This window comes from Ahaetulla prasina, chromosome 1 (assembly GCF_028640845.1).
Source record: "Ahaetulla prasina isolate Xishuangbanna chromosome 1, ASM2864084v1, whole genome shotgun sequence".
In the NCBI taxonomy this organism is placed as follows: domain Eukaryota; kingdom Metazoa; phylum Chordata; class Lepidosauria; order Squamata; family Colubridae; genus Ahaetulla; species Ahaetulla prasina.
In genome coordinates, this window is record NC_080539.1 from 108,489,006 (window position 1) to 108,504,179 (window position 15,174).

Below are 15,174 nucleotides of genomic sequence, written 5' to 3' on the forward strand. Positions count from 1 at the left end.
GTGTGGTATATCAACCCCCATCTGAAGCAAGCAATCCAGAAGGATACCACTGGTATCAAAGACAGTTTCCAGGAGCAAAACAAATATTCTAGGCAGAATGCCAAGTCATCCCGAGGCATTCTGGGTAACTCCACGATCAAATCTGTATATTTTAAGAAAGCTCATGAATATTGTGATGATACATACCTTCAACCTAAGTGCATATAAATGATAAGATTCATGAATCACTTAGTTGTCTTAATACTTTTCTAAGAACAGATCAAGCTGAAAGGTATACCAAATGGCATACCCACCATGGAGACCGTTCAAGAATATCCTAGATGGTTTTAACTTCTTTATTCTTTCCTCCGTTTCCTTCTAAAACCTGTAAAACATCCTTCTAAAACTTTCTAAAACCTAACACTGAATAGGTCCATCGGTTTGAAATCTATACTAAGTCTTCTTTTCTACCTGTAAGATCCATCCAAAACTTCATGTCAGATCTCCATATTTAGCTTTAGCTATTTAATAAATTAGTGACTTACAATTTACAACCCTAAGCAATCAATAAAAATTCAACTAGATGATTCAGTGTTGTTTCCTTAATGCTTTTTATTGAAAGAGTCTTACTCTAGTTGTAAGGCACTAAACAACTATATTTGATGTGACATTAGTAATAGTAGTAGTAAGTAAGGCACTAAATTATATTTGATATTTGACATGACATTATCAGAACCTCCAAGTAGGCAAAAATGATTGTTTTGACATGCAAAGGTTAATCTATTAGAACCTCAAAGAGCAAAGCGAGGGCAAAACTGACAGATTGACAGATTCAGCATACATTCCCATCACTGTATTAGTTTTTGTTAACTTTTTCACCTTTACATGAAGCAAGATGCCTTAGCTAGAGGTTGTAGGTGTTTGCACTTGACTTACACATTTAGTAAGTATATGTGGTCTCTAATAGTATAATAGTCTTGTTGGTTTTCATTAATTTACCATTTTGCATGTGAAATATAATTTGAAGTATTTCTATTAACATGTGCTGATTAAAAATAGTATAAAGGATTTCAAAAATGGCAAAAAACTACCTCAATATCTCCATTATAAATCTTCTAGAACTTATAAGCTTGCTTTAGCGATTTCGTAACATGTAGGTAGCTGGTTTTAAGTGTGTCTCAGATATTTTATTTGCTTTAACATGCTTCAATGTGTTCCAGTCCCTATAAGTGGTAAGTATTGGAGAAAATACAGTGTAAAGTTGACCATGAAATTGTTTTTGTTAAGTTATGTGTGACATAAATATATGAAATACTGTATTTATTGCAATCTTGACTTCTTGTAGTACAAGTTAATTTAATAAGGCATGTATAGAGGAAATATTCAATTGAATGGATTAGGAGTTAGGGCATTCATGGGGTGCAGTAGGGTCTACAAGTCCTGTTGCCTGTGTTCAGAAAACAATGTTGATGACTCTCTTCAAGCCATTCTGAGCGCATTATAATCAATGTATAAATTAAGGTGAACACCTGCAAGTCAGGCGTGCTCTGTTACTTATAACAATAAAAGCTGTTTATTGTGATGCTTCAACAGTCTGGATCAGACAGCTTAGTCCATTAATTTCCAAAGGTATATGAATTACTGTAATGCAGCAGTCATGAACCAAACAAAAATTGGCAACTTTTCTGTTTTTCTCTTCACTTTAATTAACTGGTATGAAGCTAATAGAATATTTAAGTTTAAATGAGCCAGTAGCAAATTGGGAGGCAGCGATATAGTTGAAAACCTCTCTAAACCCAAAGAACAGTGGTATGTAATTATACAATCAGTTAGTATCATGGGACTTAGAAGTTGAACTGCAATTATAAACACTTTCAGGTTTCTCAGTGCATGAATCAAAATCAGGCTTTTATTCAACACATACCCGAGTCTATTCTAACTCAGATTGAAAACTCAGTTCAATCAATTGGAAGTCTCTGAGTGTACATTTTCAGCATAACTTCTTTATATATATATATATATATATATGTAGGTCTTTGGTTATTCGGGTTTTCTCCCACGTAAAATTGGAAGTGTCTTGGCAACGTTTCGACGTCAAGCACAATCAAGCCCCGACCCAAACAGGACACACCCCCATCCAATCAGAGCACACAAAAAACCCCATCCAATCAGAGCACAGCCAAGCTCCCACCCAATCAGTTCAAACCCCCACTAGCAGTTAAAAAGGAAGAAACAGCAGCAATCACACATTGCTCCCAGAAGCACGAAACTGAAGCCTGAAGATGACGAATGAGACTTCGTCGAAATGTCGCCAAGACACTTCCAATTTTACGTGGGAGAAAACCCGAATAACCAAAGATATAGATAGATAGATAGATAGATAGATAGATAGATAGATAGATAGATAGATAGATAGATAGATAGATAGATAGATAGATATAGATAGATATAGATATAGATATAGATATATATTCACAGCATGAACAAACGAGATGATACCTCCCGCCTACCAGCCATTTGGAAACCCGCCCTTATTGACAAACGAGTCCCTAACATGAGGAATGACACCAGACCCACACTCACGAGGTCCACACAGGATGTCACCACCACACACCCACCCAGAAAGCAGACCCAAACCCACACTGATCATGAAGCACGACCAAGGACCAGAAGCCAGACCGCAGCTGCAACATTAGCCATTTCAAACCCTCCAATCCATACATACAGCAGACAGACACCCTCTATGAAGATGTAGCACGACCACAAACACGAAGCCAAACAACAGCAATGCAGCTCACCAGCTCAAATCCCCCTGCAACTCAGACTAATTTGAGCACAACCAAGCCCCCACCAACACAGGACACACCCCCAGACAATCAGAGCGCAAAAAAAACCCCATCCAATCAGAGCACAGCCAAGCTCCCACCCAATCAGTTCAAACCCCCACTAGCAGTTAAAAAGGAAGAAACAGCTGCAATCACACATTGCTCCCAGAAGCACGAAGCTGAAGCCTGAAGATGACAAATGAGACTTTGTCGAAACGTCGCCAAGACACTTCCAATTTTACGCGGGAGAAAACCCGAATAACCAAAGACCTACATACAAACACCCGCGAAAACCTCAGAAAACATTATATATATATATATATATATTAAAGAGGATGCATATATTTACTTTTATTTGGCATATAACCACTCCAATTATGAGTCTTCTGAACAGCTTACAGTTCTACCATGCATGCACTGACAGAATTTATTTATTATTTATTCATTTATTAATATAAATAAATTTATTTTGTTGAATACATATTAAATAATACATATAAGTATAAGCATGAATTGAATACATAAAATGAATACAATTAAAGGGAACATTAGGACAGTGATGGTAAGCATGCTGGTGCTCTTATGCACGCCCTTACAGACCTCTTAGAAATGGGGTGAGGTCAACAGTAAAAGATTAAAAGATCTAAGAGCATAGAACTGAAAAACATAAATATTCACAAATATTTAACACAACAGTAGCAAAATCCTTTGCTGAGTAGGTATTAGAACCCACAGTCATTCACAGGGAAGGTCTCCCTCAATTCACGTTCCACCAAAGGTCTGCTAAATAACCTTGCTTTGTTTTCTTTCATAAATATCAGTCACCGTTGAGGCATGCCAAATCTCTAAGGGGATGTTCTTCCAGATGGTGGGGGGGAAGGGGGAGGTGTCAATGATCGAGAAGGCCAAAGAGAGATGCCTTTCCTTAAGAATGGGAATACGGAGGGGGCTCCCTCTTTTTGATCAACATGGGGGGCAGCTGCTTGTTGTTTATGCTTTCTTTTGTAAGAGTCAAACTAGCACCCAGATCTTTGCAGAGTGCTGAAATGAGCTCATGAGAAGATGGGCTGTAGCAGGAATGCTTCAGTTTCGTTGTTGCTGAATACTCTTCCATTCTTTGGGCTCTTATAACCACAGATGAAAACCACAGTGCAACAGCAGAGTCGAGTCGTCTATTAGATGTGCCTCGTTATCTGTGCGAAGGAACTGAATCCCCCTACCAAACTGGCCAACTGCATCCTGCTATCAGAGTAGCGGATTTGCTGCAGCATATTAATCTCATGAAAACATCTGACAGCTATGGTTTCAAAGAAGAGTATGAGGTAACAATGTCAGCGGTTGCTTTTTTACCTGACCTAGACCAGAGAGTTCCTTTGAGAGTAAAGCTTCTTAATTGCAAGGAGAGAGAGAGTTCTTAATTACAAGAGCATGAAAATGAATATTTCATGGGGTTAGGCTTTTTTAAAAGATAATTTTCCGTGTGCCATGAATCAGTGGAAGAATTTAAAAGCGTTATGTGAGAACTGGAGAGTTGCAAAGAGTGAAAAGTGTCAAAAACACACCTTCCTCATACAGATATTCTTCCCTTTTTAAGGACAGGTTTTTTCCCTCAGCATTCCCATGCAGGGTATTACATAAAAACCAAATCTTGCATGCAAAGGTCATTTGTTGAAAAGTTTCCCTGGAAGGCTCTATATGCAGCATCAATTTTTATACATTGGGGGGAAAAACCACCCCAATCTACTTTGTCTATTTGATTGCTTGATTGATTGGGACATTTATTGGTAGCTTTTTATAGCCACCCTAATCACAAGACTCTGTAAGTTACATGATGTTAAAAGAGAAAAAAAAACACCAGATAAAGAGTTAATAAATCAACCTTCTTCCCAATCCTACTCCCAAGAATTGGGGGGAAAAAACTGTCTTTTACAGTATTCTAAAACCATGATCTCTGGAGGTAAGGTATTCAAAAGTTTGGGGCAGGGGGAACCACAGAGAAGAAGTCTATGCCCTGCTCCCACCCCTCACTTCAGAAAGAGGGTGGACTGAGATGTTCCCATCAGGTGATCAGATACAATTCTGGTGAGACCATTCACCCATGTATATGTGTCACATGCAGAGAGACCTTGGACAAGTTGGAATGAAAAGTGTATGACCTATCTAGACCAACCATAGATCCTTCATTCCTGATTCGAAAACTCTGGTTTTAATCTTAGTTGATCAGCTAGTTTTATTTAAAGGAAATATATATATATATATCTTTTAACATTTGATTTTGGTTTTTACTATGTAAGTTACTAATTCATTTTATCCACACAAAACAAAGCCGATATGACTTTTAAAAACATGTTTTATTTATTTATTTGTTTGTTTATTCATTGTGTTACAGAGAAAGGCAATATGCAGGATAGATACCACAATATATATTTTCTGATGGATCCCTTAATTACATGGGAGATTAGTTAAAAAAAAAAAAACAACCTTGTTACCAGTAACCCCAAATCACTGTTACATGATTCCAAGCTCATGTTGTGTGCAATATTCTCGCCATATAGCTGAAATTATTTCATGTTTTTATAACCTATTTTCAGTTGTTAGCTTCAAGAAATGCTACATTTGCTTTTTATCATTGTGCTGGAAATATAGGTAGTCCTCAACTTACGAATAGTTGCTTAGCAACCATTCAAAATTATAACAGTCATCCCTCCCCCTCACAAATGAGATTTAAAATACAGTTTGAAAGTTCTGACAATTACCGCTTGCAGTCACCCCTTGCAGTCATGTGACCATATTTTGGGCACTCAGCAACTGATCCACATTTAGAGCCTTTTGCAGCATCCAGTGGTCACATGGTCCCAATTTACAACGTTTTTGCTGAAAACTGGTGTTTGCTTCCAGTTTTGACAAAAACACCCCACCACTTAATGACCATGGTGATTTGTTTAATGACCATCAGTAAAAAGATAAAATCAGGTTGGTCACATGGGTGACCCACTTTATGACTATTACATCCTATGACCATAATGGGCAGGCAAAAGAGAGTTGTAAGTCGAGAACTACCTGTAATTATTTAATTAAGGAGTATATTTTTTTGCATGACTGTAGTTTAATCATTTTATTTACGTCAGCAGTATTACTCAACCTCAACAATGTTAAGACTTCAACTCTCAGAATTCCCCATCCAGCATTTTAAACTTGCTGAAGTTGAGAAAAAAGGATGTTAGGATTCATTCCACCCCCCGACTGCAAGTCTTCTTGTGTTTTCTAGAACTTTTCAAAACTACCAGGCACTGGCTTTGTTTCTGCCTGGCAGAATATTTCCATGTATTTATACCAGAAAAAGCTGTGTATGCTGATATTTAACTCCAATAAAACAATCAAACTCAGAGAAACCAAGATCCCAACTGATGCTCTAACAATGTTAATGTAAAGTGTGTCAGGATGAATAAAATGCTAAAATAAATATAAATTATCTCTTTATTTTGAAAGAGCTTCTTTGAAGGACAATCAGCTTCTTGGGATGTGGCCAAAAAGGATCAAAACAGAACGAAGAATAGATATGGGAACATTATAGCATGTGAGTTAAAAACAGATAATCATGAAGATGAGTGTGTTACATTGCTGATTGACAAAACCTAGACAGCCTATTATTATATCTACCCATCCTACACAGTAGTAAGTGATGTGTTTCTTGGTGGTTAAAAATTGGAATATTTCTCCCTAGCCTTAGCTCATTGTTTTAACTACTTCATAGCATTGCCTCTGCCAATGCTGAAGAGATTCATAGACAAAATTTTTATATTTCCCAGAATCACAGCATAGAAGGGACCTTGCAGAGGTCCAGCCAATGTAGACACGCATGACACATGGCCATTCAGCTCTATTTTAAGCTCTTGGCATCTGACAAATATTAAGGAAAGTTGTCATGCCTTACCAAGATTAAATATGGCCAGTACCAACAATAGTTCTTCAAAAATATTTTCTTCTGGGTTCTTTGTCTTGGTTGCTTGGTTCTGGACATGCTCCATATTCTCAGTATCCTTGCTAAAATGCACAAGTAAACACAATGTAATTGTTGTCTAACCAACCCAGAACAATGAGGAACAATGATTTCTCTTGATACTGAAGCTATATTTCTGTTGATGAACTTTAGGATTACATTTGCTATTGTGAGAGCATATCATCAAATGTTTGCCTCGTGTTCAGCTTGTGTGACCCACCAAGCATGAACTGCTCTCCAGTATGGTTCACCTTCCTATACTGTACACAAATGAAGGACTTTGCATTTGTCCTTGTAGAAATTATCTTTCTGGTTTGCTTTTTCACAAATTTGATTGTCATGTTTTTTAACCCCTAATCCAAGTAAGTTATAAATATATTTAGCAACACAAAGCCTAGAAAATAGCTGCCTGGTATCCCACTTGACACTTCTAGCTGGAGTGGAGCCACTGACGTGCAATGCTGTTTCAAAAATAGTTACAATTGGGACCATAGTGCCCTTAGAAAAGAAACTCCATTGGGATGGGGTCATCACTGAGAAAGACCTCTTGCAGTTTTTCTGCTCTTAGTGCTTTAAAACCAAGGCAGATTCTAAAGTGTGTATATTCCTCTGCTCACTCATTTCATTCAATTGTTCCACACAGTAGATACAATTTCTATTTTCTTTTGGCTCTAGCCTTCCGTGCAATTTTAAATACCCTTTGAGGTTTCCCCGGTATTTTTGAGCAGACTGGGAAAGGGTTGCCAGCATTGCAGGTCAAATGGGGGTCTACCTTTTTCCTCCTTAAATAAGGGAACCTTTAGCCTTTACATTTCACGCTCATTTGTTTCTGCTGTATATCATTCCAAAGATGAAACCCATTTTTTGCAGATGATCACTCCAGGGTGATATTACAACCTGTGGAAGATGATCCTTCTTCAGACTACATTAATGCTAATTATATTGATGTAAGTAGATTGTATATCTTGCTTTTTTTTTCTTTCCATCTTCTCTCTCTGAAACATTTTTGCATGCAATTCCTATGAAATGAATGAGAGCCTTCTTAATATTATGAACAAAATGTACACTTTTCCTTGTCCTCCGTCCTAGTACTCACTGACATTGTTGTGCTTTCTTTCACATCTGACTTTGATTTGGGCTGTAGATTTGGCTGTACAGGGATGTAAGTACCACTATATGTGAATAACAGCATCCTGTTATGACTATTTAATATAGTGAACATTCTCAGTTGCTTTACTGTTCTAATTTTTATTACTAGATATATGTGCATGCCTCATTAATGAATTTCATTTATATATCTAGTCTTTTTAATGTTCCTTTGTGCTCTTTTTCTTTTTCTTTTACCTACATTTTAAAAATATCCTTAGTCTTTTACAGTGATCATGAAAATCATTAGCTAAATCAATAAAACCTAACCCTTACAAGATTCATTTTTGCTTCTTTATTACTCTTTTTTTTTTTGCATTGTTTAGTAATTTTTATTTTGTATTTCATTATTTTTGTGTGAGAAGCTGGATAATAGAATATAGTGTGTTGCTCTTGAAAAGAAACCTACTGATGGCCTGAAAGGGATAACGGGAGAGCTAGAGCAGGGGTCTCCAACCTTGGCAACTTTAAGACTTGTGGACTTCAACTCCCAGAATTCCTCAGCCAGCAAAGCTAGCTTTGTTGTCTCCTAGAGTTGTCTCCTGTTCTCAGAGGGGATTCATTAGAGCAATGGTGCTCCTACTAATCCTCAACCCTCATATTTCTAATGCAAGAGAAGAATCCTCCACTTGCAATAAAAATGAAATAATAATAATGATGAGTTAAAAATGGTACTGAAGCTTACAGTTTTGGACAAATGCAAATGAACATATGTGACCATGAACGCTATAATGGAATAATAACTTCCTAGACTACAGTCAAGGCTTGTATTTTTGATAATCTAATTCAATGCAGAATTTCAAAATATCTAATGTGTGTAATCAGGACTGGTGTACTTAGAAAATACTTTTCTAGACAGGTGCCATTGCATGAATAGAGCAGTTATCACTCAGGAGATGCTCCCACCAATAGTTTTAATAAAAAAGGGATTTCATAGCTACGTCCCTGATCATTCGAATGAATGCATGTGCAAGATTATGAGTTAGAGAACAATATTGATCTGCGTTTTCAAGGCCTCAATTTTATTTCAGGAGTCTGCTGAGAGCTGTCATCTAACTCCTTGAGGGTTTCATTTCTCTGCAAGAAAATGTTTTCTTTCCCTGTTGTGTAGTACATTCTCAGGTTGTCCTAGAATTTTGTAGGATTTTTGCCCAAGGATCCTGACTTGCATTTTGTCTTACATATTATACTTTTTTTTTTTTTTTGCATTTATATCCCGCCCTTCTCCGAAGACTCAGGGCGGCTTACATTGTGTTAAGCAATAGTCTTCATCCATTTTTATACTATATACAAAGTCAACTTATTGCCCCCCAACAATCTGGGTCCTCATTTTACCTACCTTATAAAGGATGGAAGGCTGAGTCAACCTTGGGCCTGGTGGGACTTGAACCTGCAATATTGCAAGCAGTTGCTGTTAATAATAGGCTGCATTAGCCTGTTGCGCCACCAGAGGCCCCTACTTGTGCAGCAGTCTTGGTTTTAAAGGGCGCCATTAGTCAGCAGGATCTTAAAGTTGGTATATTTTAGTTCATGGTATTTCCAACAGATATGACATGCATCTGTACTCCAAATCACATTTTCTGTTTGAGTGCAGATCACTGCACAGGTACAACACATAACTCTGCTTTTCTGAAAATCTCTGCGATTTTGTTTTGGATGTTAAAAAAACAAGGAAGCCATGGGCTGGTACGAGCCTTAGTGGCTAGTAATAGGCATTTCAATGTCATTGGCTCTTCAAAACAAAGTTAACATTTGCAATACTATACCAAATCCATAATTCTTAATGATTTCTCTTCCTTTCAAAAATCCATCAAAAAAGGTGTCTTTCCTGTCAAACTGAGTAAGAAGTGATGGAAAAACTGAAGAAGCAATGTTTTATATATATTGCTTTATATATGCATTTGTCAATAAGGCATCTTTGGGGATTCTTTTTCATAATAATTACGTGTTCCTTTGACCAACTGAGTGCAATGTGTTTAATACATGAAAATTATACAATGCTGCTTCTAATCCTACCTTTAAGCCATAGAATCACGGAGGATAACATGTTTACATGTGCTAATACCATAGTTACTTGTTATGCTAATCAGACTAATTCCTTGCCTTCCCAAAATTCTATCATATAATTAGCAAAAACTTGATGAAATAATATTAATAAGATCCAGTAATTTTTTTTCTTGTTTCATATTCTAACCATTAACCAATTATGGTTAATTCTTGTTTACTTGATTTTAGCCAAAAGGTCAACAAATCCGTTTTTAAAGTATATGTACATGGAATCCTTCCCTGCATTTTATAATAGTACTGTAGAGAAAGTTCAGTAATGGCACATATATGTGTGTTCATCTTTATATTATGTCTACACATTCTTAAATTCTAAACTTTGTTTTATGTAGTTGCACAAAATTGCAGTATTGCATGTAGATTTGCAATCTGTACACACATATACATTGTCCAGCTCTAATGTTCAGCCATTCTGCTTACTCATTATGGCTCCATTTTTTTTCTGGTGCATTCATAGTGAAAGTTTTTGCTAATGGCTTGGTTGTTTTGTGCTTAATATTTAAAATAACAAACAAAACTTTGTCAATCTGTATTTTTTAAGTGAAGGCAAATCTCATAGGTGCTTAGAACAATTTCATAGTTTTACTGAATTAGAACCAAAAACAAATTTGAAATTCAATAAATGGCAACAGTTATGGATTTCACAAAGCAGAATGATTAGGAAACAATGAGCCACTTCATTTTGATGTACACAGTATACGTTTACAGGAACTTTTCATTTGGTTCTAAGTGCCATTGTCCAAAAATAACACTTTGAAATCAGCTGGGCTTATTTCACATCCAACACTTCGATGTTCTAGAAATGGTTGAAACTATGTTGTTGAATATGGTTGATTGGATTAGCCACTACTAGCCTAGTTGTAAAGAGTATCTAGGAATATTCTGGTATGCCTTCATTTTCCCTATTTGGTTTGATTTTTAAAACTTACAGACTGTTTTAAAAATCAACCTATATTTGTTTTTATAGGGATACCAGAGACCAAGTCACTACATTGCAACCCAAGGTAAGATTTTGTGGAAAATATGTGTAAAATTCTTAATAAATGTTGTAAGTTAGGCATGATTTTCCAAAGTGCTGCTTTGGGTGTCTATATCACCAATACAGGTAAAAAAGAGAAAAAACTTTAATCTCTATTTTTGTGAATTTGGTGAGAGAGAGTCTTGTTTGTTAAGATAACATGAGTAGGCATTATGTAATTTCTGAGAAGTCTGGATTATAAATTAATTAGCATGCCTGTTTTATTCAGTTAACTTTCTACCAAAAATGGGTGAAGAATTGCAGTGGGGAGGGATCCTGTTCAATTTCAGTGGTGTGATCTTGGAAAGAGGCTCCATGCCCTACAGAAAAGGAACCTTGGTCTCTGATGCTATCCTTTATCCATGCTGGCCAACCAAGCACCTTGGCAAATACAGGACATGTGAACACTAACTCTCTCCTGGTTGTAGGTATTCAGAAGCAGCATACTATTCTTGAACCAGGATGTTAAGGCATGATGGCTGATACCAATAATCCTATAAAGACTGCCTGTAAGAAAGAAATATTAACAAAAGCTAATGAAAACAAGGCTTATGATACATGAGTATCAACATTCAAAATGGAGATGCCAACACAGATCTGGGCTTATTTCACATCCAACAATTCTCATATTTTTCCAACGTGTTGGCTTATAATAAATGATGGTAATGGACAATTAAGTCAAACAATAAATATTGTGATAATCTTTAGGGATGTGCAATACTACTTCAAAGTATACAAAGACTTTCTGTGTCCTTTTCCAGTATTGTAAGTTTTCATTGGAAAAGATGAAGCTTTGAAATAATTGCTGATAGGTGCATTACACAACCTGAACGGTATGATTTTCTAAGTGTTAATGAGTCCATTCTAAAATTCCATTAATTCTCAGATATTGGGGATTTTTTTCACTAAAGCAGCTACAGTAGCTTAATCTTTATTTTTTATTTTTTTAAAAAAAACTAATAATCTGCTTTCTGTGAGATATTTCAATACTAATTATTAATGTGCAGAAGTTTTTGAAAGATTACTGAAATCATTCATACCTACCTTGAATACCTGACAGCTATTTTAAAGATAGTAGCTTTACAGAGGTGTTTTTTTTTTTAATTCATTTATAAGCGTTTTCTTTGTTAGGTCCAGTACATGAGACAGTCTATGATTTCTGGAGAATGATATGGCAAGAACAATCAGCCTGCATTGTTATGGTTACAAATTTAGTTGAAGTGGGTCGGGTAAGTATCTCCTTAGAAATGCCAAACCACATTAAAATTTGTAGTTCCATTGCTAAGACAAACAGAAGCAAAATGAGGAAGAACAAATGCCAACTTTTAAGTGACCAATATAGAGCCAAAATTCAATACTTCTGTTTGCATGTCTGCAATCCATTGCGGCTTTGGGTTGATAGGAAAAATGTGAATGCAAGCGCATGTGAGCATTTGAGGTTTTTTTCTGGAAATCCATTCATACTCCCGTACCATTCAAAGGGTGTTCATCCCAAGAAATACATGGTTATTATATATATAGGCATTTAAAAGTTCTTATTCCACCCTTATTTTTTCACCATTTCCACCCATATTTCCATTAATGAAATATGATCTACCACTAAATAAAAATAATGATGTGATGTGTATGATACAGTTATTCCTCATTTGAGAAATGTTTCTATCCTGTTGATCGTAGGTTAAGTGCTACAAGTATTGGCCTGATGACACTGAAGTTTATGGGGACTTCAAAGTTGCTTGTGTGGAAGTGGAACCACTTGCAGAATACGTTGTCAGGACGTTCACCCTTGAAAGGGTAAATATTTCTGGATTAGAGTTTCCTATTATTTAACTGAAAGCTGCTGTAAATTTATTACATTACGATCACCAGTAAGATTTATGTAAAATATTCAAGCCATTCTTTAATCGGCCCGCCACTGCAGTACTTACAACACCTGAGTTGTAACACACTCATTCTGCTATGCCTAAACTTTCTAAATTGTTTTCCATTCACACCTCTGTCAATTTAATTTCCCTCTCACTTTTTCTTTTCATTGTATAAGCAGCTTCTCAAATGTCTATTAATTCTATTAGCATACTAATTTAGCGTACAGTTTATTGATACCACTGTACCAGGAGACCCTAGAGTCGAAGAAAAAGAACTGGAAAAAAATCATGAAATATCGCGACCTGGCCATCAAAACTACATGGCTATGGATGAAACATGCAACAGTGATACCTATTGTCATCAGTGATACCCACTGTCACTTGGTACCATGTCCAAGAATTTTACAAAACACATCAAGAAATTGCACTTCCTGCAATAACACCAGTGGGACTGCAAAAAACTGTGCTACTCGGAACATCATATATTTTAAGAATATACTTGGTTGATGCCTAGGATGCTGGCAGCAACCTGTATCAACCATTAGTACCAGTCAATCATATTTGTGATACATTTTTAAATGTTCAGTTGACTGAGTTTCATGTTTAATGAATAAAAGAGATAATAATAATAGATAAATACAGGCATATACTGTACATACATACACTTAGAAATATTCATAAATAATTTTAGTATCAGCTTTCTTGGATGATAATTTGCTAGGTAACCAGCTTCAGGTTTCTTTTGGGGCATAGTTACATATAATTTAGACCAGTGGTGGGATTCAGCCAGTTCGCACCACTTCGGGAGAACCGGTTGTTAACTGTCTGAGCAGTTTGGCAAGCTGGTTGTTGGAAGAAATCATTAGGGCAGAGAACCGGTTGTTAAATTACTTGAATCCCACCACTGATTTAGACCTTTTCCTCGGTTATTTCACTGGTTAATTATCCACACTTAATTAGTCTTACTTTATATACTATATGGTTGGTTCCTTATAATTTCAGTACCCAAAAAAAGAGTTGCATTAGAGTCAGATGAATATTGTTCCTACGTTCATAGTCTTGTAATCTTATTTATAGAAAATGGATTATGATTTAAGCCACTTTATATATGCCTTATTCAGACTTAAAAATAAGCAAGATTTCTCCACAAATCTTGGTATCCTCCATTCCCAAACCACAAGCTCTTTATTCTTTGAAATTTGGGCGTTCCAGATGCTTAATTTAGCCTTCACCAATTTGATGTGCTACGTTAGGACTGAGATAAGATTCCCTTGTTTCTTCCCTTGCTCCTTGTGGAAGTCTGGTTTAAAATCTGCTAGCATGTAAAGGAATGTTTTAATTCTGGTCTTGTCACCAGGGTTTCCTTCACATATGTTTCTGGTTTCTTTATAACTGTAAAACAGGAGTACATAAGCTTGAGGTTTTTGTCAAGGACACTCAAATAGCAAGGAACAGCAGGAACCATAGCAAGTTTTTATGAGATATGGAATTAGACCATTATATTTTTGATTGCTGTTTCCAATCCTGAGTATGTTTCCCTCCATTTACGACATCTTACTCATCTGTATACACATCATGGTTATACTTCACTTAAACATAAGGGCCTATCTAAACTTTAAACTGTTTTAGTTACCATTCTGTTTCAATGGAACCAAAAGACCTACTTTGACATTAATGTAGACTTCCAGACTATTTCTTTAAAGGCTGAACTTTTCTTTCTTAGGGAACTTTGCATATATTGTTACAATTCCATGATAACATACAATTGGCCTGGTGTACATGCAGTGTAAATATGCAATGATTAAAGTGTGATAAGTAATGAGTGCTATATTCACATTTTTATTGGTGTTTTTTTTAAGGAAACTGATTAAAATCAACTGAAGCTTGCATTTTTTTAGTCCTGTATACATTTTAACCACTTTAACACAAAAACAATCATCTTTTAAAAAATTAACCAAAAACTAACTTATTTTGTAACTCGTGAGATGAAAGAAAAATACTCTTGTTATTATTTTCCATTTTGACAGAGAGGTTACAACGAAATCCGTGAAGTTAAACAGTTCCATTTTACCGGCTGGCCTGATCATGGAGTACCTTACAATGCAACAGGCCTTCTTTCATTTATACGCCGTGTAAAACAATCTAACCCCCCAAGTGCTGGGCCTATTGTTGTGCATTGCAGGTGTGTAGAAAAGAGGTAGATGCATTTTCTATCATTCTTGATGTGTGCATGATCTGTCAAGTTTTGTGACGTGTTGTGGTGTGATATGGGGTGAG

At 36.1% G+C, this 15,174-nt stretch overlaps 1 protein-coding gene across 1 annotated transcript in view; it reads left to right on the forward strand.

Moving 5' to 3' along the window:
- Positions 1-15,174, forward strand: part of PTPRK (protein tyrosine phosphatase receptor type K) — a 433,873-nt gene that overhangs the window by 393,908 nt on the left and 24,791 nt on the right. Inside the window, exons 17-23 of the mRNA XM_058172115.1 lie at positions 3,942-4,126; positions 6,294-6,381; positions 7,675-7,751; positions 10,982-11,018; positions 12,164-12,261; positions 12,710-12,826; positions 14,925-15,079. Coding sequence (XP_058028098.1) covers positions 3,942-4,126; positions 6,294-6,381; positions 7,675-7,751; positions 10,982-11,018; positions 12,164-12,261; positions 12,710-12,826; positions 14,925-15,079 — 757 coding nt within the window. The remainder of the gene's footprint in view (positions 1-3,941; positions 4,127-6,293; positions 6,382-7,674; positions 7,752-10,981; positions 11,019-12,163; positions 12,262-12,709; positions 12,827-14,924; positions 15,080-15,174) is intronic.